At 43.2% G+C, this 24,337-nt stretch overlaps 2 protein-coding genes across 4 annotated transcripts in view; one reads left to right on the top strand and one right to left on the bottom strand.

The window, feature by feature from the left end:
* Positions 1–177: 177 nt before the first annotated feature.
* lrrc47 (leucine rich repeat containing 47) lies at positions 178–4,839 on the bottom strand. Its single transcript, XM_034537020.1, has 7 exons — positions 4,212–4,839; positions 3,381–3,839; positions 3,153–3,269; positions 2,885–3,000; positions 2,201–2,303; positions 1,483–1,572; positions 178–816 (listed from the first exon to the last, which is right to left on the bottom strand). Exons 1-7 carry the CDS (start codon positions 4,779–4,781, stop codon positions 595–597), a joined length of 1,677 nt encoding a protein of 558 aa, XP_034392911.1. The 5' UTR covers positions 4,782–4,839; the 3' UTR covers positions 178–594.
* A 251-nt stretch (positions 4,840–5,090) lies between these two features.
* The window catches only part of cep104 (centrosomal protein 104), a 28,749-nt gene continuing 9,502 nt past the window's right edge, over positions 5,091–24,337 (top strand). For 2 of the 3 annotated variants that reach the window (XM_034537017.1, XM_034537018.1), the window contains exons 1-14: positions 5,091–5,419; positions 6,536–6,662; positions 7,141–7,314; positions 7,757–7,895; positions 8,754–8,816; positions 11,427–11,503; positions 11,976–12,144; positions 14,346–14,501; positions 14,666–14,893; positions 15,482–15,697; positions 16,144–16,311; positions 17,100–17,273; positions 20,242–20,418; positions 23,687–23,887. In XM_034537017.1, the coding sequence (XP_034392908.1) occupies positions 6,550–6,662; positions 7,141–7,314; positions 7,757–7,895; positions 8,754–8,816; positions 11,427–11,503; positions 11,976–12,144; positions 14,346–14,501; positions 14,666–14,893; positions 15,482–15,697; positions 16,144–16,311; positions 17,100–17,273; positions 20,242–20,418; positions 23,687–23,887 (2,055 nt within the window). In that variant the 5' untranslated portion in view covers positions 5,091–5,419; positions 6,536–6,549. The remainder of the gene's footprint in view (positions 5,420–6,535; positions 6,663–7,140; positions 7,315–7,756; positions 7,896–8,753; positions 8,817–11,426; positions 11,504–11,975; positions 12,145–14,345; positions 14,502–14,665; positions 14,894–15,481; positions 15,698–16,143; positions 16,312–17,099; positions 17,274–20,241; positions 20,419–23,686; positions 23,888–24,337) is intronic. The other variant, XM_034537019.1, reaches the window with a different exon arrangement.

The following is a 24,337-nucleotide window of genomic DNA, read 5'->3' as shown; positions in this document are numbered from 1 at the left end:
GATCGTTGATCTTTCCTTCATACTGTCCGTCTCTTCAAGATGCCGCCCACTCCAAAAATCTGACTCAACCTCAAAGCTTCTGACAAACCCTCTGCTGCGCAGGAAGCGATGCAGTTTGTGTTCCCACTGTTTGTTCATTAGCATGAGCTGCTGTATTGTATACAAATAAAATTAATATAACAGGAGTATATTTTATTAAGTCCAAGTCAGACATTACTTGCGGTTGCTTAAAAGGGGAAGTTACAATGTCGTGAGTTGATAAAACAAAATCGTCCAGTCACTACAGACCAGTGGTCTTCAGTTTGTAAATAATACAAAATAAGTATATTTGGGCAGACATTTTGACGTATTGATTGCGTTTTCAGGAAGCAGTTGATTTACCAACAACAAAGCTTTCCAATCACATTTGCCAAAAAGCAACGCTTCAATTGCAAAAAAAACCAAAAAAAATCTTTTTGGGATCCGTGATCCGTCGTAAAAAGATTTATTTAGTTGCATGTTGTCAAACCTCAGCCCAAATGTCCCACAATGTTAATCTTTTAAAATTACTTCATCTGAATGAGTGTAAAAATCAGAGGTCATCTACTACAACGTCTACCAAATGACGGTCAAGTTGCCGATGTCGCTGCAGAGGTCGGTCTTTGACGGGTAGACGACTTTCAGGTTCCCGTCCTGGTCCACCGTGCGGATCTGCTGCACGATCAGCTCGCTGGAGGGCTCGCTGCTGGCGGCCGGGTCCTGCGGGCCCTCCCCTTCCCCATCTGACCCCGCCTCCTCCCGGTGCTCCGACGTGAACTTGTTCAACTCTGCCATTTTCTGTGGTGAAACGGGGGAAATGCAGTTTAAATGCCCCCGATATGAGATTTGAAACGCATGAACGGAGCATAAAACCATCCCTTCGTGATCAGAGCGCCTTTGTGCTTCGTCGTGCACGTTAGTGCATGTGAGGGATGGAGGCAGTGGGCTAAAGATTTATCCCAAATTCAAACTATACACTAGTTCTATACAGTATGGACTACATGCTAAACATCGTTGTATATCTTTGAAGAAGTTTAAAAAAAAAAGAAAAGTTGGACCTATATATCCTGTATTTTGTTCAGAGGACACACTTTTGTGACGGTACATGTGGAACCTCATGATCAACTTTAGGATAAAGCCAAATGTTTGTCGAGACCTAAAAGTGAAGTTTTGTCTACAGACTCCATCAGGCAGAAATTCCCACGTTTCCACCGGAAATATATACACGACTGGAAATAACTGAGCACGGAACTTTCTTCTAAATAATACCACCGTAAAACTATTGATTAATAAATGAATAGTGAATGACTGAATAATAAATAATTGGACCGAGACTCTTAGTCTCTTAGAAAGATAATGATGTTGGAACTAATGGAAAAAATAGACAAAATCATGAAAATAAAATCCAAGTAGCAATGAACTTCTTAATCGTTAAGAGAATAAGAGAGAAAAAGTTACACTTACTACAATCAGAGCGTCCATAACATCTTTACAGGTCTGCAGGCTGGCGGCGCTCGTCACCTCCAAGAACAACTCTTTGGTCGTCTTCTTGATCTGTAAAGTACAAACAGATTACGTCATGAGAAGACAGAGGCAAACTGTGGGCCTCAGTGGGACACGGCTTCATGCCAGACGTGTTGTCGTCATCTCCACCGGCGGATTTCGGGGATCAGGTGCCATTGTGGGCGATTTGTTCAGTGAGTGATTTAGTGAGTGTGCACCTCTGTGTCTGTCCACGGCTTATGGCTGCATGCTCAAGGACCTGTTGGGGTTGCGGTGACTCACTTTATCAAAAACACCTTTTATTGCCCGTTCTATATCGCCGTTGGCGGCGGGACAGTTTCCGTTGTATTCGGCAAATAAAACACACACACACACACACACACACACGCACACGCACACGCACACGCACACGCACACGCCGAAAGACCGCTTGGTGAGTTTTGTTTTCAGGAAGATTGTATGAAGTCTATTTTTAAAGACGATTTCAAGTCTGCAGTTATCATTTTTAATGAAGTTGTGTTTTTCGGCACTTTACAGCCCATTGGTTAGATACGTCAGCGATGTACTGGGTGCACCTTTGTAGTTCAGTTTTCTCTGCAGACATCATATCCACAGGTATGACATATTTCCTTATGGGAGGACAGCATTAGGATAACCAGAAAGAAAAGGAGACACACACCTTGGTTTTCTCACTGTTGGTAATAGGTGGGAATGAGATCACATGGCCCTCTGCATCCACTATGCAGGGATACATGGCTTTACCCTGCAGAAGCTGCAGGTATCTGTGAGAAGAAAAAAAAAAGAAAGTTGAATGACATTCTAAAAAGAGGCTGAGCAAATGTAATAAAGATGCATAGCTGATGATATTCTTTCAATGATAAACTTGAGAAAGATTAAGATTCAACTCAGCTGTCACACACAGCAAAGATGCTTTGATTTGCATTTCATTTGGTGCGTGTGACACTGAGCTTGTCAAGTAGTTGCTCGGTCCTCCCGACATGTCGCTGTTAAAGTGACTTTACTTAAGCTCGCGATACTTCATTGCTCAGTCACAGAGGTTGGAACAAATCAGCCCAAAGCTGCGGTCCAACACTTCTACTGCCCTCATGTGTTCAAACATAACTGCAAACCAAGTCAATACATCCATCTTGTATACCAGTTTAATGCCAGGTGTTCTTGTTTTGTTTTTTTGGATGTTCTTTTATTTAGAAAAAAAATCTGTTTGCGTCTTCTACACAAAAGCTTTTAACCAAAGCTTCTCTCCCTCGACTCCAGCCTTCAGTGAACCAATGTGAATCCAATCGGAAAACCCTTCCCCCTAAAAGAGCTCATGTTGGACAGAAGAGTCACAGGTTGTACTGACTTGTGGAGACCAGTGACGTTCTGCCTCTTCTTCTGCTTCCTCAGCTCGTCTGCCTCGAGCTGAAGTTGTTTTATCAGCTCGACGGCCGTCATCTCCTTGCGACCCAGCGACACAACCTGTCAAACATTGTGGTTTTTAATGTGAGCTTTACAGTGACAAGAACTCACACGATTTTGAATGCCAATTTATTACTATAAATGACATCTTTTTGCCATCTGCCTGGCCCAAGATTGGGATTAAAATGAGCCAACCAATCGGCTTCGCGTACCTTCAGCTGGGTCGGCAATTTGACATCATACGTCAGTGGCGCTTTGATGAGCTGCACATCGTGAGTCGCGATGGTCGCGATGGTCCTTTTACCACACAAGTCATCATGAAGCTTTGTCTAGAAAAACAGGTATTTTCTTTTATTACTACATTGCACACTTATATCTTATCAGTCACGCCCCACTAAAGCGATCTGATGCATGCCTCCTTGCGAGGGGTCTGACCTTACCTGGGCCATCAGGAACCGTTTGAGAGCATTCCCAGGCTGCAGATTCATGCCTCGGACCACGCAGCACACCAAGTACGGTCGGACATCTTTCACCTCGGCGCCCACCGTGACGGAGAGCGCGGTGGGACTGTCCGAAACATGGAGAACCCTCGCCACCATCTTGTTCAGTTCCTCCTCCTCATCTTGGTCGTCCGCCACCTTCTCCTTCTTCTTCCTCTGCTGCTTTTTCCCCTTGTCTGCCTTGCGACCCCCTTCCGCGTCAGCGCCTTCCTCTCCCTGTCTTCCTTTCCCTTTCCCCCTGAGGTAGTCCAGGATGGACTTGGTCTGGCAGCCATTGACCATCTTCTCCAGCCGCTTGTCGTTCAGCTTGTTGCCTTTGAAGTTGATCTCCTTCAGCTTGGAGCAGTCGCTCAGATCGGAGGGGATCTCCTTCAGCTTGTTGTTGGAGAGGTCCAGCACCTGAGGGGGACACAACAAAGTGCATATGTTGAGTTTGGCACTCTGGGAAAAAGAGCATCAGGTTGTAGGTGTTATGTAAAGAAAACAAATAGAGAAGAGTACACAGGATTTAAGCTGGCACAGATGCATACTTGGCAGTCTCTCTTGTGTGCCAAACTCGGTTTAGAAATGTGACACTTTCATGCTGCATTGCACATTAGCAAACGTGGAAACTCGCTAGCTATAATTGCAGACGCACACAAAACGCACGGAGGGCTTATTCAATATTCGGTGTACATTTGATCCCCACAGTAGCCCCCCCCACCCCGACCCCCCCAGAGAAAAGCGACACTCAAAGACGGACTTTGTTTGGGCATCGAGCCCCAAACCCACCTTCAGGGCAGCTAGCTTGTGGACGTCTCCGCTCAGCTGCTCGATGGAGTTGTCGTAGGCGATCAGCGTGCTGAGGAGATCCAGCTTCTCGGAGTAGAAGTCGGAGGGGAAACCGGTGAGCCGGTTCTTGGAGACATTGATGACGGACAACTTGGTGCACTTGCTGAGCCCCTCGGGTAGAACTTCCAGGCTATTGCAGCTCACGTTCAGGGTGGTTAGCTCCTTCAACTGAGTGACGCCCTCCGGCAAAGCGGTCAGGTTGTTGGCCGAGAGGTCCAGGACCTTCAAGGACTTGAGCTTTCCGACGACATTTGGCACGGAGACGAGCCTGTTCCTGCACAGGATGAGGCTCTGGAGGGTCGTCAGACGCTGAATGCCCTCGTGGATCTCTGTCAGACTCGGGCACTGGCTCACTTCTAGATAATTCAGCAGGGTGAGAGAATAGATGGCCGAGGCGAGACCCCCGTTAGCGGCGATCCTCTCGTCGAAAGTCGGACCTTGAAAAACCAGCTCACGCCGCTTCTCCTTGGCGGCTCTCTCAATTTCTGGCCAATTCTCCAAGTCATCCATGCTGACTGCTGGGCACCACTTGTCAAGATAGCCCAGACGAGGAAGTACGCGACACACGTTTTTATATTTCAAAATAAATGAGCACGTTTTTTTTAATATATGGGAATGGAAATGGATGAGTGATTCTCCGACAACTTACACTGTGCATTTATTTTGAATCAGGTGTGTGTACTATTGGTAGTCTTGCATGTGCGTGTCCCAACAGATTTACTGCAAAAGTATAAGAGCTAGCGGGTTTACGAAGTTACCTTTCCATGCGATGACTTTATTTTGGAGACAACATGTTTGACTTCCTGTAGTAGCCGGGCAGTAAGAGTCACCATGCGCTCTCTTCCGCCTGGGAACCGAGACGAAGTTGTGAATCCGCGCTTGAATATGTATATTGATTGTTGATCGATGCTACAACTGATCCAAAATGTTGGTCGACACATACAACCAGGGAGGGGGGTGGTCCCGGTACAGTTTACTTCACGGCTGATCCCTAAAACAACGTTTCACGCATATAAAACTGCATTTCCCACAATCCATTGCGAATGACGATGGTCCTGCTACTGCGCATGTCCGCGCGGGTTGTTGTCAGTGGTGGTTATGGAGATGCCATGGGTCTACGAGCTGTCAATAGTACTGTGATGTTCGCGGTAAGATGTATTTTAAATACTCGCCAGAAAACTTCTGTTTACTCTAAAACGTGTACTGAAAACACGTAAAGTTAGGAGACGGCGAATGACACTTGTGAGGACAATTAGCGGGTCAACAATGCATCTGAAATATAGCTAGCGTCACTGAAGACTAGCTACGCTGATTGAGTCGTTAACTGTTAGCTAGCATGAACCCCCAACAGGTTCGGTAAGAAGGGCTTCTCTGTCCTAACTAAACCCCGAGCCAGGGGGGGGGGGGGGGGGGTAGTGTGCGCCACGTCCAGTTTATTTAACCTCAAGAGATGGGAGACGTAACGTTACGCCAAACTCAAGGCACTAAACCGTCCGTTTAATATTTCCCTGTGTCACAAGTAAACCCTCCAACACATCTTTAAGCCTCTAGCATTCGCCATACTTACTGCGACACGCACACATATATCCAACACTTGCGTGATGAATTAAGAAGTGTTAAGTACCATGTAACATTGAAAGCCAGCCAAAGTGTGTTAGTACTGTGTTATTTTATTGTAAAAGTATTAGGACTGACATCAATACATGTATTGTTTATATTCTGTTTGTATCATTTCTGTGTAATTGCTGACAAGTTGTTGAGCATCACGTGGTCAAAGTCTAGTGACTTTAAACAGCTTTGGCTGTACATTCAATTTTGCCTCTTTCTATAAGTGATTTAGATGGACAGACTGCTGCGTCCTTTAAGATATTCTTTAAACATTAACAAAAACACTGCGTGTCTATAACTGGCATAATTAAAATCTGGAGCTATCTGATCATAGAATTAGTCAACTGGACTGACCATCTGACCAGATATTAAATGCCATTTTTTGGTCTTTAACAGTACAGTATACTTGGTAATATAGACACATTTCAGTCGGTAGTGAAAAAGAGGTGTGATACCCAGACATAGAGAAGATGTAGTTTACAATTAGTTTGTCACTCTAAAAAAACTTCAATACAATTCCTGGCCTGTCGAATTAATCAATAGATTGTGCAAACACCCTCAATATCATCTTTACCTTCATCATTGTCACACATTTAATTAGTTTGCTCTTCTCAGATATGAAATATAGGATTCATTTCTTATTTTTGTTCTCTCAGTGTCCATCAGAGGGATGCCCCGGAAGATAGGATTCATGGTAGTCAACGCTTCAAGTCATGAGGATAACTTCAGTGCTAAGGAGCTCATGGTCCATGCACCCACAGTCAACGGCTGGAGATCGAGCAGGTACATACTCAAAAACCTGATGTCTTGGTAAAAGGAGAAAAGCTGAAGGGGTCGCCCGAATTTAAATATTTGAGAATCATTCTAGATTTGAGTAAAAAAAACATGTTAAAAAGGTGGCCGGTAGTATCAATTTCAACCTAGCTAACATTTGGCTTTTGATACATTATCATCATAATAACAAATTGAGTAAAGTCTGGCAAGAAATTACATCACTTTACTATAATGCAGCCTCTAAAACCAGGAAAACACACTTGTGTGTTATTACAATGTCCAAAAAGATGAGTCCCATTTACATTGAGGTGGAAACTGAAATACTGATTAATGTGCACGGTCCTTTGGTAAATATATAAATACATATATGTCACAACAGCACTTTACTTTCAAAAACATGTCACATTTATTCAAAGCAGCAGTTTTTCATTAATTTCGTCGACTTTCGTAAAGAAACTCATCACTGTAGGAATAAAATCTTCCACAGGCTGTGCTCCTACCCTCAGCACATCACCCTCCAGCTGGTGGAGAGATGTAGGGTGAGGAAATTGCAGCTGCTGGCCCACCAGTACCTGATCCCAGCCAAGGTGGAGTTTCACATTGGAGACGCCCTTCCTGAAACCAGCACCTCAGGGCTCCCTGGGCAGCTTCGGAGACTCGGGTGAGACTGCAGACTTGACCACCTTTTGTGTATTTATTACTAGTGTTGCATAAGTTCATAAGTTCGATACAAGATGGTGGAGGAGATTTGGATGATACGGCATACACAAACAGGTTGTTTGTACATGCTACGGTGATTAAATGGTTCATGCTTTCCGCTTGCTTTTTTCTGGTAAGGGCCGTCTTAGTATTGGGTCCCAAAACACATGTATGTCAGCCATAAGGAATATGCCAGCCATTGCCCTTGACCAAGGCAGTGGCTCACAATTGGAATTGTTCCCCTACAAAATATCTAGTATGAATTACCCCGCAGGGATAAACAACGTATCTGTACTTTAAATCATCACAGAATAAAAACATAGAAATGCATCTGAGTCTTGTATATGAGCAATATACCTACCGGAGGAGTGGAACTGAAAAGCAGCATTCGACCCCCACTGCAGGTACGTCTCTTTGTCGGATAATGAGAAGACAGGCTTCAAAGCTCGGGAGCTGAAGTCCGTCCATGTAGACGCCATCGGAACGTCTCTGAGAATAACCTTCCATCGGAACCATGACAACCATTACAATCACCACAATCAGGTAGTCGGTTGAACGGTAACGATGCACCTACACCACCATTTCACTGCCTAGAACCTCTGTCTGATACAGGAGCCCGATCCAAACTGTGAGTGTTGTTTTTCTTTTTTCCTGAGTTATAAAAAAGACTTTTGGTTGATTTTTGCCTTCCAGAACTACATTAAATAGAAATAAACTTAAACACCATGTTTAAAAGAAACTCACCGATAACAGCAGCTCAAGGCGCAGCCTTTTTGGTGAAATATGGTTTTCAAACATATTAGTTTTAGATAATTTAAAGTCATTCATCAGCAATTTTTCTGGACTTTCCTTCCACAAGTTGTGTGTTGAATAACTGCTTTATGACACACGTTTGAAAAGTCATTTCTTTGATATCATCTTGCCAATCATACCCTCAACTTCACAAGCTGAATTTGCATTTTCAAGAGTGCATGCATGCAAATAATTAGTTGAATAATCATTTAGTTGATTGACAGAAAACACGTTCAAATATTTATCATGAGACATGGGCTGATTCGACATACTCAACTGCCCCATAATGCATTGCAGCTCTCCAATCCACAATAGTGATGGCATACCTAATTGGGCTCTTTCCAGATATCTTAAATTTAATAAATTCAGTTTCAGTTAGCAGTGTCAAGTAAAGAAAACCAACCTATTAATAGATTATGCTGTTTTAGGATCATGTTCTTTACAACTGCGAGACGGTGATACAACATTATAATAATAAAAAATAAATAGAATACCAACAGCCTTGGGATAAATTAGTTCTTCTATTAACTTCCCAACTCATCTATTTCTCGCATGCATCGATCTTCTCTCGATTCTAACCACCTCACTGACATCTGTTTTTGATTTCAGGTTGCTTTGGTGGCCATTAATGTTCTGGGAGATTCTTTGGATGGCGATGCTGTTAATGCAATTGTAAGTTCTCTTCAACCGCCACTCATCACTGTACTTACATCTGCACAGCACTAGGTGGGGCTGACGTGCTCTGTGTTTTTTGTTGTTGACATTGCTGTATCCTCATCAGTCACTTAGAATAGGGTTGATTGACGTTTCTTCATCCATCCACTGACATTGCAGGCATTGATGACAGGTTGAACTTTTGGCATGTTAATAATTTTTACTTGCATATCATGTATCTTTCTTTTTCCCCTCATACTACCTCTGTGTTCTCTATTTCATCCTGTTATGATGCTATTTGCTCCGTCCGAAGTTGTACATGTTTAATTCTTTTTGCTATAATACAAAGTACCAATACAAATGACAATGGACAAAAAACATAACTACACAATATGTGAATCCACTGAAATGTTCCTGAATAATGTGATAGTTGCTAATTGAGCTTACCTGTAAGTTTTGAAGCAGTATTGATGGTTTGTAGATCATTTTATGAGAATGATACACTGGATTGTATGGGTGTCTCATGTAGTATGTAGTTGTACTGACTGATCTAAACACACTGTATAGGTGTGTCTATGTGCACACTTGTTTACCTGAATGGCTTGTGAGTGTAGGTGCACGTATACGTGTCAGGAATGTAGTAATGAGACACAAAGAGAGGACAGTATGTAATCACACAGGAGGCCTTTAGTTAGCCAGTGTAATCAGATAGCCCCGCAGACAGACAGGTCCTGGAGCAGAGAGAGCACCTTAAAACACACACACACACACACACACACACAAACGGGCACACACACATGGGCACAGAGACATGGAAAGACAGGGACACACATTTGCAGAGATTCCAGTGAACAGGCTGTGCATTGTTGCTCCGCTAATCCGACTCTGAGCACCTCCACCACAGCAGCGTTATTGCCCCCGGAGGGTCGGCTAGATCTTGTTCTCTTATATCTGGCCATGTGAGTGGAAGTTGTGTTTGTCCCGTCGAGGGACATGGATGAAAAGAGGAAGCTTGTTTAAGTTTGTACCGCTTTAAAAGTGTCGGTTCATCCAAATTATGAAGACCCCCCCCCCCCAAAACCTTCTCACTTACCTCTAGGGGGGATCTAGCCATGCAGATCTGTCTTTGCACTCCGATGCAATGGAGGTGAATGGGAGTGTGTTCACGGGGCTCACAGCACTAAAAACGTTTGATGGTAAACAGAGTCACAGAGATGCTGAAGCTGCTCCTTTTATAGCCTCCACTAACTCTCCATCATACTGTCCATCCTTTACATGATGCTGATGAAGTGTAATGATTTTCATTTTGATCTTATTCCTCTTGGTTTGTTGGTTTTTCTGGTGTTTACATGTTGCTGCCCTAAACAGCAGTGTGACAGGCATTTGACACAGCAGACATTTTGACTTGCCGTAGCAGCAAAAGCACAGGTGTCACTATTAACACTAACGTTGTATATGCAGGCGTTATGGTAAGCCGCGCCAGCATGACGGTGAGCCAGCATGCACAATACCAGGACCCGGAAGCAGCTAAATGGCTGCCGTCAGTCACTTCAATTATTTACACCCGTGCTTTTCCTACTCCAACATGTCAAGATGTGTTCCAGGAAAAAGGTCTAGACCTCACCGTCGTAATGGTGTAAACCCTTTTATTTTTTAAAGATTTATGATCTTATACAGCAGTTACTTCTCAGAAAAGAAAGACAAGGAGATGTATCAAACAACTTTGTCATTGCTACTGTATATCCCTCCTCCCCACCCTATAATCCAACCATCCAACATCTAAAAAAGAAAATGATAACAGTAGTATTTTCTGGAAACGCATGTTGCTGGTAGATTTATTTATTTCTTTAGTTTTTTAATGCTGTGCAAACTGCAGACTGAATTTCATACACCTCTATTATATTGGAGTGGAGGCAAAGGAAAGTCTTTGCATGACATAAAAAAGGTGCTGAAGGCCGGTGCAAAAACATTGGATCTAATTTAGGCCAATGACACTTCAAAATAGGTGAGTTACACATTACACCATCAGTTAACAGGTAAACTAGATTTTTATAATAGTGTTCTAATAGTGTTCCATTGTATGAAATGGTGACACACTTGATTGCTCTTTGTCCTCTATGAATAAAGGTTAGCTTCTCATTTCAGTCAGAATAACTACATAGTGTATGATCAGATAAGTGTTGAAAGAAGTATCACTGGCTAGTTCATCGTATACGTTGTGGTTTGATGCTCATGAATTACTGTAATAATGATGTCATCAGTAGACACCGTTTCCTGTTCTTACAATAATTGGCCGCACGCGGTTCAGGTGATGCAGTGGATTACGTCTCCACATATGGTGCTGATTAATAATTTGCTTTGGATTTGTGTGTGTGTGTGTGTGTGTGTGTGTGTGCACATGCATGTGTGAGTGTGTTATTGCCATTTTAAGGTCCACGGAGATTTTGTTGGACTCATTCAGGCTAGTCTAGTGTTTAGGTTAGTTCTAGGTTAGAGGGCAGGGTTTAAGTTGAGGGTCACCTTAAAGATAATGGGATTAGAAGACACTGTTCAGGTCTTCCTGAGCACAGTAATACAAGAGTGTAAATGCACGTGTTTGTCATTTTCTTCCCATCTGTTTACCCCCAGCCAAGCAGAGAGCAGCTGATCGAACACTACCTCAACAGTACCCAGCTGGAAGCCCCCTTGGACACAACCTTCATGGGGTGAGGCTAGGCCATTGAACCCTGTTTCTTTGTCTTGTGACAATAACATTGTTCAACAAAGCCATTTAGTCTGGAAGCTAACCAATAAGGCATTCAAGGTCACAGGCATTTGAAGAAAATGCAGGTGGCGGATTGCACAAAGAGGAAAACACATTTCGAAATATTCCTCCTTTTTTATTTTTTTTATTCTAATACATCAACCCCCAAGGGACGTTTCACCTCAGGGTTTCACTCCTTGGGGGTCGATCCATGTTTTTACCCTTTGATCAGGATTTGCACAATACTGAACCATTTAACTGATACTGACATGCTTTCTAATCGCCCTGGCATCACCTCAAGTGAATTTAGACATTAAATCAGCTGTTCTATTCTAGAGATTCAACATGTTTAACAAGTGTAACTAGCTCAGACTAGACGTGCGGAAGGTTTCAATGTTTCAGTTTGTGGATTTTCTGCCCTGTTTTGCACCCAGTAAATGTGAGTCCACCTCCCCCTTGGACGACCTGGCCTTCGACATGTACCAGGACCCTGAAGTTGCCCACATCATCCGACTCCTGGACCAAAAGAAGCTCGACATGGTCCAGCAGGAGAAATACGAGCAGGCCAAGAATCTGAAGCAGGCCATCGCAGACCTGCAGAAGGTAACGTTTAGCTATCGGGAAGGGCAGACTGGGGGATGGGGGGGCTACAACACATTGACAACAAATATTTGCTCACATTATGCACGACAATTAACCAGTGTTCTCTCTATTAATGTGCTCTCTCTATTAATGAATTACTCTCAGTCTGAAGAAGTCTTAAATAGTTAATGTTTAAAGCCTGCAATGATTAAGAAGGGCTCATATACAGTTCTAAGATTAATGTTAAGCTAAACTAAACTAATCGCCTACCGGCTCGTGCTGTCCACGTAGACGGGAGAATGCTCTCAATTTGGTCCTGTATTTCTCGGCAAGAAAAGCCAATAAGTAATTTCACAAACTATTCCTTTTAGCCACTTGTATTTCAGATTTTACGTCCAGTTATTTTAGCATCACAGCAGTTTAAGGTTGGACCTCAGTATTTAGACGGACAGACAGTTGCGCTGTGTTAACGGGGTTTGGAGAACACGCCTTTGTTTCAGTACAAACAAGTAGTGCGTGAGCACACAGACTCGCATAAGCACACATGTGCTAAATATCCCTGGTTACTGGAAGTATTTTTTTCCTGCAAAAGGCAGAAGGTTTTAGAAAAGAGTTCCCAGAAAAGTAACTGGATCTCTACTCATATATTATCATATCTAAAAATGTGCACTATAACTTTGTAATTGCTAAGTACACATTGCTTCCGTACTTTTTCATTTCGAATGCAGAACTTCTAATGTTAGTGGAATATCTTGACATTGCTACTTTTCTTCACTAAAGAATTCACGTCTGAATTCTTCCTCCTCCCACTGTTCTGGACTCCTCTAAGCCATGATATCTTAATTAGCTTTTGACCGTTCTCTGCAAACTATGACCAAATCTATCGTGGTATGTAAATAAAATCAGGTGCATTAATTATCCTCTAGCCGGTGCTACTGAAAGTAATTTCTCTCTTGCAAATCTCAACTTTGTGAGGCCCGTTTTCCTTTGACATCGTGTTATTTCACTACTGTTTGTAACAGTAGTTGTTAAACATTGTTCAGATTCCTGTTACCGACCTCCTTTGTATACAGCGTTACCATGCTGACCATGAATTCTTAATAAGCTCAACAGCTGCAGTGATGGTCCTCTGGTAGTGTCTCTCCTAGTCCCAACCACAAGCCTTTCTGTAACCAGATCACACACATTTCCTGACTTCCTGGAAGTTGTGGTGAAATTTACAGCCCATAAATATTAGTGATTCACCATGTGCCACTGGGGCTGTATTATTATTATTATTATTATTATTATTATTATTATAAACCAGCTTTGGTTGGGTTTAAATAATTATAATGGATAATTGCAATCTGTGTCTTATTTGTGTAGTTTGGGCCAATATTTCTATTGGTTATCATAACAGTGTGCTCGTCAAAGTAATTGCTTAAATTGTTATGGGAACACAGTGTCATCAGAAAAAAATCTGGTCCAAGGCATAAAAAAACATGAGCCTTTATACGATCAGACAGGTTGTGAACAAGCTGACGATTAAGCAAGAGTATTTAAAGTGGGCGCACCTGCAATTGTTGTAAATAATCGCAGGTGCGCATAGGAAAACTGAACAAGTGCATTAGGTGGGAGTTGAACCAGGAAGTGGGTGTTGACAACTCACAGTTTGGACAATGATTTGACCAGTAGTTTTCTCTTCCAAAGAATGTTGACTAACTTGCAACGCCTGATTGCGTACATTTCGTTCTTTGTTGAACTTCTTAGTAATGTCACGACGATCCCAGATCTCAGCGATTTGAGTTGGTGAGTACCATGGCATCGATACCAACAAGCATGACAATTAGATCACAGTTGTAATAAACTGGAGAAACTCATTAAAAATGTTTTTAAAACACACCAAGAACAATGTCAGAGCAGATGGAATTGGATTTAAGATCAGCATCAAAGCAATGTGCATAAATGGTGTCTTTCCAAGGGTGAAAACAATGATTTGTGTTTTTAAATGTAGTAAATATATCAGCAGGAGCTCTACTTTCACCTCCAAGAAAAGTACAGGGAATGGAAAACAATCCTGTCAACCGTCTGCTGTGCTACATAAAGAACAAACATCCAATAGACTGACGGAGTAGAGACATAAATCCGAGCCCCGATGAGACCATGAATACCATGCAATGACCCTGCTGCCATGTTTACCTGTATAAACATACGTCATAGCAAGGCTGTTTTTACCTCTCCAGGTGGGGGAGCGTTTGGCTCGATATGATGTGGAGAAGCGATGTGCGATCGAAAAGGAAGACTATGACCTGGCCAAGAAGAAGAAGGAGCTGATGGAAGAGTACAGGAGGAGCGTCTACCAGCAGCTGGAGGTCCACAACCTGCTGGACATGGCAATGGTCAGTCTCCAAACCTCAGATGGCAGAGCTTCACCTGTTCACACTGTTTGTGGGATAGAAAAGATAACATTTTTTAAATGTGTTTATTGTTGTTTATTGTGTTGGTGTTCATGAGTTAATCTGCCTCAAGTGAATTCTGTTCTGTCCCTCCGCCACGTCACCAGATCACACGCGCCGCAGATTCCTCCTCAACCCAGGATCCTTCCGCCCTCCTGCCTTCTCCGGGTCGCCGTTCAGTCCCCACTCAGCCCCTCGTGTCCACAGACGCATTCAAGGCGGGGAAAAAACAGAACGGGCATCAAAACCAACAATCAGACGCAGAAACTGTTGTGGCCAAACCGAGCAGCCAACCCGACACACCGTGCACCCCTGCTGCTGTACCCAAGATAGACGTAAGGGACACTTCACATCTTCACTCAGACACACAACCAAAACAATTTTAATGTTAGTTGAAGGCGATATGGATTGTAGTCTGGACGGCTGTACCAGTAGCTTGTTCCGCTTGAATTCCTTTATTGTTGTAAAAATAACCGAGCCTCCTGCAGCGCCTTGGAAACATGTCCCCTGTCATAAGCCGCTGTAGCCTTGGAACACGGAGCACACAGGGAGATTATGACCAGCGGGGGCTTTTATGCTTTACTCACCACCTACCGAGACTGGTCCTACTTCAGGTTTGGGTTTCACTATTTGATTAAAAGCGTGCAACAGTTGGCTGAGTCTGGCGGCTGCCAACCTGGAATCAAGGTAGGGCTTTGAGCCTTGTACGAGGCAGCAGGGTGCCAGTTGGCCTCGGGGCACAGAAGACAGTGCTGACTGGGTTTGTATAGGTTGGGTTTAAATGTTCATTGTCATCATGATGTTGAATGATTGACCTGTTCAGTGTTCAAACGCAAGTGAGAGTGAGTTTTAAAAAAAAAACAACTGTGAAAGGTGTATAATGTAAATATCCTTCGATACCATTGTTGTTTTTGTGCCGGTAGGTGACCTGTGTGCCTTATGATGAGAAACCGCTACCAGCCTTTCAGAGGACAGAGCGGCCCGCGGAGGCCCCTCTGAGCCCTGAAGAGCAGCACTCCCCCCAAGCTGATGCTCAAAGGACTCCACACAGCCCCGAGATGAGCGGAGAGCCAGAGCCCCTGACGGAGAAGGCCCAGAGAGAGGCTGGCCTTCCACTAGAGGTCTATGGAGAAAGCCTGGTAAGGTACCACTTGGCTTGCTGAGCTAGATAAGTGTTTTTATTTATACTTACGTACTTGTCGACAGATAAGTGACAAGATGTTGCAGTACAACAATACCAAAGATATGTTTGAAGGTTCTTAGAAAATGTTTGTCTATCAGAAGAATTCTAATTATATATTTATCTGTACCAAAGAATCTAAGATGAACTCTCCTTTTAGCTCTTTTTTGGGTTTCCATCAACCCCTGATGCAAATTCTTCTCATTCCACATCCTTGATCCATTGATAATCTAAGAAGTACTGATTGGCACAGCTTTAAGTGGAAGAAATGTGTATTTTGGCAGATATATGAGTTTGTAATATATGATCTCTATACAGTTCACAGCATATAGGCAAATCTCTATCCACATGTGCTGTAATACACATGTAGCGGGTATTAATAATTTAATTTAACTTCTTTTCCAGGTGGCTGGGGTGTATTCCAAAACCTGGTCCTACAGAGAGGATGCGCTCCTGGCTGTGCACAAGAAGCTTTTGGATCTGTCACCCGCCACCCCCAAGGAGGAGCTAAGAAGCATGACAAGAGCAGCAGTCTTCCTGGTCAAGAAGGCCCTTTTGGATAAAGTGTCATCTGTGAGTCACATCCTCAAAAGACAGTTGTGGATGCTGTTAATTGAACAGAAACCTTTGCCAGCAAAGCTTCCCTGTTAAGGCGTTATGGATCTTTTTACTTTATCACCGTCAAAGTCGTCAATAAATCACGTTCTCTGGATTCATTTTACGAACGGAGCTAACGTTCAGGTATTCAAATCATATGCACACTATTAACAACAGTGACCCTGTCCAATATGCAACCCTAGTTCTCTCTCTGCCCGAGCTGGCTTCCTTAAACAAACAGTTATGACAAGGATGGCCTTGTAACCCCTCTCTGGAAGTAATCTACCGCGGTACGGTAATGAACCAAGTATTGCCGCAATAATTCTCGTGATTTTTTTCCCCTGGCCATGTTGCAACACAGAATGCTCCATTAGGAAGTCAACCCGTTGATTTGCTGCTCCACAAATGTGCTCCACTTATTAAAAACACCTTTCTCTGTCAAGTCTGTGGTCTAATAATCTGCATGTCATGTCCTTTCATCCTGGGTTCTGAATGCAGCCCAGGGTGTTTTATCTTGCCGATCTATCTGCATTTGGGGCTATCCCCTGTTGCCTTTTTGCCCCATTAAATTGGCCTGTTAAAAAGAGGCTAGTTGTAATCTTTGCGTCACTGATTGTCACTCGCCATCTGCGCACTCTAACCAACTCAAAGTAAACATTGCCAAGTCTAGCCTCTTTGCTAATTGACATCACCCTGGTGCTAGCTTTTCTTGGAAAGTGCACTAACTTTGGATGGAGCTAAACGTCCACTGGCTCTCTCCTCAGGTTTTCTACGCCGCCTTGAAGTTGCTGCGGCTACTGCTGAGCCAGCTGATCCCAGGTCTGGGACTGGGCCGGGCCGAGTTGACCCACTGCGTAGATCAGACGTGGCCCAACCTGCTGGCCAGGGCTGGAGACTCAGCAAGCCGCCTCCGGGGCCCGGCCACTGCCTTCATTCAGGTATTGGAGCACACTGGACTGACCATTAATGATTACCATTAACCCTTTGCCTTCTGTCAGCCTGCCCCAATGCCTCCATAGCAGCTTTGAGATCTGCATTCACTCCCTCCACCATCTTCGCATGTGTTGTTATATTATAAGGAGAGGGTTCTTGGTAAACACCGAGAAGTGATTGGGTCATCTGTCCCCGTGGACACGCCCATGTTTGGCTGATAATGTTGGAAAATCAGCAACCTGCTTCTTGTTTTCCATCATAAAACAATGTCAAATGATCTGATTAGGCCGCTGATGTCGTTGCTGCTAATCTTTTTTTCGTTTAAGGTTATTATGCTTCAAATTTGAAGCTGTAGTGATTTCTTGAGATTCTTTTTCAACATGCGCCATCGTAGTCATGAAATGTAACCTAATAAGGACCATAAACGTATGAATATAGACAGTAAAGTATTTATAATATTAAAGGCAAGTCGGAAGAGTGAAAATATACTGCATGTGTCCTTCTTTGTAAGATTACATCTCCATGATAATACTACAACTACATTTCGGGAAGAGACAGATGAACAATGAATCTGTATTGTCCTACTGCACTGATCCATATGACTGAAGCCAGTTGAGGAACAAGCTCTGAGAAAGGAAAGGGAACTTAAACTGTATTTTTTCAGACGTCAGAGCTTTCAGCTAAGAAGTACTTAAGTACTTAAGTACACTCAATCAAAGTTTCCACCAAAGGCAAACTTTGTTAAAGGTTGACCGTGTGTAATTGGTACTCCTGTATTGTTATTATAATATTACTACTCGGTTTATTGAACATAAGCCTTCCTGCACGGCCATGTTGGCCACGTGTTGTTTTAATACAGTCCTCATTGAACTTAACACTATAAGATCCAGCGTATGTGTTTCTGTAAACAGGTTGGCATGTCCTCAACGTATATTATTCAACACTTAAGAAATAGTTTATTACAGAAATCTTTCTTAGGAAATCTTAGTTGTATTTTCTCATTTGAATTTCATCCTGACATTCAGCGTTGGGCAGAGTTTGTCATCTGTTGTTGATCTGATGTTTGATTAAAAAGGCTAATCCTCAGGCTGAATTGTTTATGTAAGTAAAGTAATATTGTCATTGGTATGATTAATAATCATAACACTGCACTGGCAATGACTTCTGTGCACCTGCAAGTCAAACCGATTATTTTAATTTGTGTACTTAAGTAGGTTTGTATGTGCACGTAAACACAGATAATAGTTTAGCTAAATAGAGCATTGTTTTGCTCCATTCAGATGAAATCAGTTTGATGGGCAGTATTCAAAACAAAAAGGTGCCTTATTGACACGCTCCAGAGTCGGGAACAGATCCAACATGTGTGAAATCTGATCTGACTTTGCTCCAAGGCAAAACTTTAGCAAACATTACCTGCACATGCTCTGTCTGTCTGTGTTTTTTGGATTGAGGCAACACTTTAGTCAGAAACCAGACGATTCCTCCAAGAAATATGCACTACACATAAAAAGAAAAGGTTCAGAGAGCTCGTAAATTATAAACAGTCAAAGAGAGGCTGTGTGTCTCCGCAGGACCATCGAGCTCATTTGAGAGAGCGTGTGCAGGAGCAGGACAGATTTTAATTTTCTTTTTGATTATGGAACCAGTACTGTCAAAACAGAATAAGCTTATTTTTGAAAAACAAAAAAACTTTTATAGACATTGTTCGAAAAGCAAAAGGTAAAGTCATGGCCGAGGATGCCTCTGGTTGTTTAAAAGTGGAATGGAAACGCTCCATCTTGTTTCACACGGTTACAGTCCTCATTGAATTGGAACTTTGTAATTACACTATATGAGCCTGTAATGTTGGTATGCTGTCCATAGAATAATGCATGCCATTGTCTTAATACCTTCAATACGTGTGGGGTTTTTTGACCAGAGTTTATATATATATCTCTGTATGTATGATGAATGAGGTTGTGTGTGTTTACGCAACCCGCCGATGCAGCAAGTAGCTGAACCGGGGGCTTTGCTGTTTAGGTGTTTTCTTTTTTGATGCTGAAGGACAGGTACATGCAAATACACGAGCTTACTAATCCTGATCAAATAGAGTGTGCCTATCATAGTGTGTTATTTAGTATTTCTTTTAAAGGAACGTGTCACGTCTTAAGGTAGCTTTCCAAACACGCCATTGACCTCAGGGTTGGATCCGCTGGCTGCACTGTGCTGCACTGTGCTGCACTGTAGCTTGATATACAGGGGCAGTTAGGAGGTGTGTGATGTGTTGCCATGCTCTGTCCTGAGCCCTCAAACAAGCCCCATGTTGTAGTTCATCTGACTGCCTACTGGCTCTTTGTAGCGTTTAACTGAAACGGGGGGTGGGGTGGGGCACTGACTCACAGCTCGTAAGTTAAGTTAATGTCTAACTCTGTGTGCACGTTGCGTAGTGTGCATTCGCCAGCTGGAATCGGTTGCAGTGTAAGCTGGTGTGTCTGATGACTAATAAAAGGATGGAGGTCTTTATGAGCTACAGCAGCTTCTCTTTTCAATGAGTTCAACTCAAGCTGCAACTGTGCAGAGCGTTACCATGAGCCCCAGCCCTCTGAAGTCATCGGCCTCCCATTCTGGATCTGTTCACAGCTCCTTCAGAGCAATGACTGAAAGCCCCTTTTGTACGATGAGGACAAATGAGATGTTTTTTTGTTTGTGCGTGTCCCCCAAATGTCCGACGCACATGATGAGGTTAACATCAACAACTGAAAGAAGTCTTTCCCAGAGCCACTCTCCGCTTTACTTTAATTGTACACTTGTATTCTCTGTCACGACATATCTCTCGAACAGATGCTCTCGTGTTGAATGACAAATCACCACGTGTGGCGTCACTCAGATATGTTTCATTGGTAGCTTACTGTACACAGCACACATATTAGGCTATTGGTTTAAAAGGGGGTCATTGTCCAAAGTCATTGTCTCTTTCTAATGTCCCACTTTTAGGAAATGGCTGTTTTGAAGGATGTACGCGCTCTGCATATAATCCCCGGTGAGCTGGTGAAGCCCTTCAAATCCAACTTCCCCTCTCGTCTGGCTCAGAGTCGGACCGAGCTGCTCCAGAAGCTACTCGCTGAACTGGGTACAGAAACCTCTGGCTTCACCCTGGACAATGTCATGACGGTAAAAGACCTAAATCGTGCTTAACGCAGCTATATTTAGCATCCGCGTTTGTTTTAATGTGAATTATTCTAGTCTCTGATACGGGCGAGGCCGTGGTTTGCACATTTTTGTTTTCTGTTAGCTCAAGATCACAAGTTGAGGATCTTGTTGTCTTGAGAAATCAACCTTTTGTTTGCTTTAGTAACCAAATGTAGACAGTGATTTTCTAATAAAGTATTATTCAGGGGAAATACTTCAACCACAGCAGCCTTCAACTTTCATACTCTTTAAACTTTTGGAACACTGGAACAATTTTTGGGGATTTTTAAAAAGAAAATACACCTTTTTTGGTTTGGCAAAGTGTCAATTTTGTCTCTTCCCAATCCGTAAAATAGCAATCACGACATATCCTCTATAACACGATAGCACAAGTACTGTCTCTAGATACATCGAGTATAATGCCTGTATTATTCCACGTAAAAGTAGGCATCCGTCAGGCGGACTTTCCGTTACATTTGGCTTCGATATTACAGTGTGACTAACTGAAAGGGGATCAGTCCCTCCCTGGCTTTCTGTGGCCATTCAGTTCACCCAGACAGGGTGTCAGTGAGCTCCAGTCAGCTGAGACAATGTTGTCACCATTGGCATCCACTGTACGTCCCCTGCACTCCTCTGGTTTCCAGCGGTGACCTCATATCTACGTGCAAACGGTCCAACTGTTGACCAGGCAGGACAACAAGCCGGCCCCGTCCTCCCCTCCCTAGCTTACGACCGGTCCTCCACCCATCCCCCCCAATCACTCGGCCCTCCTCTTGACTCTGCACATCTTTTTTTTTATCAGCGAGAGCAAATTGTTAGGTTTGTCCACTGAGTTTCTCCAAGCCTCCGGAGCCGAAGCCACACAGATGGCATTGGGTGGCCTGTGTTTGCATGTTCGTGCATGCTTGCTCAGCGCCTGTCGTCTTTGTATTGGCTACCTCTCGTGTTTGCCTGGGAAACATTTCCAGTCTGGATTGAGACGTGACAGGCGGGCGTTGCTTTATTCCACAGTCTGCCTGTTCTCCCAATTTTCACATTAAACAGTTTGATGACAAAAATGTAGGAGACACCAGGTTTAGTGCAGCTGGTGGTTGAGGAGGAGGGCTTACAAGCAAATCTTGCCTTCAAAATATGAACACAAATAAATGCTGTTTGTAGGTACAGTATGTACAAACCTGCGAATTCCATCCTGGGGCTTTTGATTTCGTGGAAAAAGCCACCAACAAGTTGCGCTGCAGGAACAGGTGATGTACACAATAGTCTATTCATTTAATACGGTGGTCCCCAATCACCTGGACGTGGACGAGCACCTGCCCACAAAGCATTTACCACTTGGAAATGGCAATAAAAATAACGAAATGAATATTAACAAATACAAATTATTTAAATAAAGATAATACACAATAGTCTATTTGTGTGTTAATCTCGTCACACCCAAAACACACACACACACACACACACATACACACAAGAGCATGTGAGGTCATCGGTGTCATCGAGCCACTATGGCTGTACTGAATGTCATTTATTACATTCAAAGCTTTTATTGAGGTTTTGTTAATTTCCCAATGAAGCTATGAATTAAAAGCTGCTTGCTTTCCTTTTGTGTGCGCTGACAAGAGGAAGAGTAAACAGTTTTTAGGCCACAGAGAAAATTACGGATTGAAGTAGAATATTTCCATCGATAAAAACATGAAAAAGAAACTGGAATGTGCAATCTTATGCACTGTTTCTGTAAGACTTTCCTCTGCCAGAAAAAAAACAAACACTTGCAGGGCTTTTCAACTAGAAGCACTCGGAGCGTCCACACAAAAAAGTTGGACCACTCAGAAAAAACCCACTATGGACAGCTTAAGTTACTAATAATAGTAATTTTGTATGTCAATGTCATGAATGACGCTTTCTAGTGCACAACTATTTGGTAGACCTACAAGCCACACCACCACCAGTGGAAAGGCCATGGATGAATAAAGAGAAAGGCATTGGGAGTGAGAGGGACAGTAAACCTGTCAGCAAGAATGTAGTTAATATTAAACTGGTACGCAGTGCTAAAATAAAAGGATTAATTAAACTCAAGGATGACTGAATCCTGAAATTCAAGGTACATCATCTGCTGTTATCTGCCTCTTTAAATCTCCTCACAAGCCCCTTTTGACAGCTATACAGAGCATTTTTTCCTTTCCCCCCTGCTGTTACCTCGGTGATCTGCTCCAAAGCGGCAGCCAGAGGGGAAAAAAGCGGAGTGATTGAATTTCTTGTAATTAAAATGAGAAGTGGGCGGCAGAGACAATAAAGGCAAACTGTCCCAGAGCTGGCTGAACGAGGGGCGTCCCGGCCGTTGTACACAGTTGAGTTTTAACGGTCTCCTCTGGCGGGAGTGCCATTGTGTTGAGACTCTCTGCACACAGGTTACGTGGGCTAATGGGCTCTTTTTACGTCATAACGTGCACTTCCCTGAAAGGACTTCCTCTACGATGTTGCTGTTTTTGAATATAGACTGCAAATATTGCTTCGTAATACTTTTATTAGTAAATAGCAAGCGCTGAATATTCCCTGTGGCCTGCCCTGTTGAGAAAAGGCAAGTTCCATTGAAAGGCACCTTCAAACACATTTAACACGGCCTTACACAAGACTAAGGAACTGCAGTAGACCAACATCTGAAAACACAGTTAGTAATAGACACACAATAATCCGTTTCAGTGAAGTTATAGAGTCCCAACAAGTCGCTCGAAGTTTAATAAAGGAAGAAAACTCAGAGAAATCAGGTAATACAGGGTTTCCGTGAACTTCGGTTATCGGATTACTGCGAGGTCAGTCATCAGATTTCAGATTATCTCCTTTATAGCCGAATTTCACAAATAGTCATAAATTGAGTGCAGGCAACCAACTTGGATGCACCGCTGCGTGCGATGATTTCTCATTTCGTTACGCGTCTTCGCAGCGAAACAGTCTGAAACAGTCTGAAACTCTCTGTCATTCACGTGTGCATAGCTGAAAAGTAGATTGTAAACCTGGTCACGTCCTGGTTCTCATGATGACAGAGCCCTGGCCCCCACCATGCCTGACGTTCTGGACATCAGGTCACTGCAGAAAGCCGACTGCAACGCATCAGCTTCAGTGCATGAACTGATGAGCTCAAGTCTGTGATCACCAGTTTCACAAGCTAACCCGCAGTTCTGTTTCTAGTTGTAAAGAAAGGCTTTTTTTCAATGTTCACACGTTAATAGCAAGCCCTGTTTTCCTCTGTCAGTTCTGCACAGCAGCTTTGGAGCACAATGCACCGGTGGTTCGAGAGCTGGCAGTGCGCGTCATCCTATCCATGTACCAGCAGCACCGAGCGGCTGTCCTCCACTTCCTGCCACCCAACGATGCTGCTGCACGAAAGAACTTCCTCTTCAAAACCCTCTTTGATGGCTTTGCCAAGATGGATGGAAAGCTGGTGGACACTCAGGCAAGAAGTGTTTTTTTTTCTTTTTTCTTTTCTTCACTGCATATGAATCTCTCATTAACACGTCACAGCTTCTTCACTTAAAGAGGGAATATAATACAACATAAAAACTAAATAACTGAAATCTCCTATTTCTATTGTGAAAAAGTAACATTTCAGATATTTTATATGGGTGTCTATAGTGACAGTGTTCACATGTTTTCGCATCTTAACTGCCGGGCCGACGACGCGTTCACGTGTTCAAACAGATTGTAGTCGGCGAGCAGCAGCTGGTACGTGGACAGTGAAACTGTCAGACGCGGCAGATGGGAGCACTGCCTTGAGCTCTTTAGAGGGGACTGCATGACGTCAGGTCTTAAACTGACGGTAACAAAGTTTCATGTTGCACAGTCACCTAAGTGTCTCCGCTGCTACTCACCTGGTTAAACAAATGACCTGTGCATGGATGTATTG

Source organism: Cyclopterus lumpus, chromosome 7, assembly GCF_009769545.1.
Source record: "Cyclopterus lumpus isolate fCycLum1 chromosome 7, fCycLum1.pri, whole genome shotgun sequence".
NCBI classification, from domain to species: domain Eukaryota; kingdom Metazoa; phylum Chordata; class Actinopteri; order Perciformes; family Cyclopteridae; genus Cyclopterus; species Cyclopterus lumpus.
The sequence above is the reverse complement of the archived record's forward strand: the minus strand, read 5'-3'. Positions and strand labels throughout refer to the sequence as shown.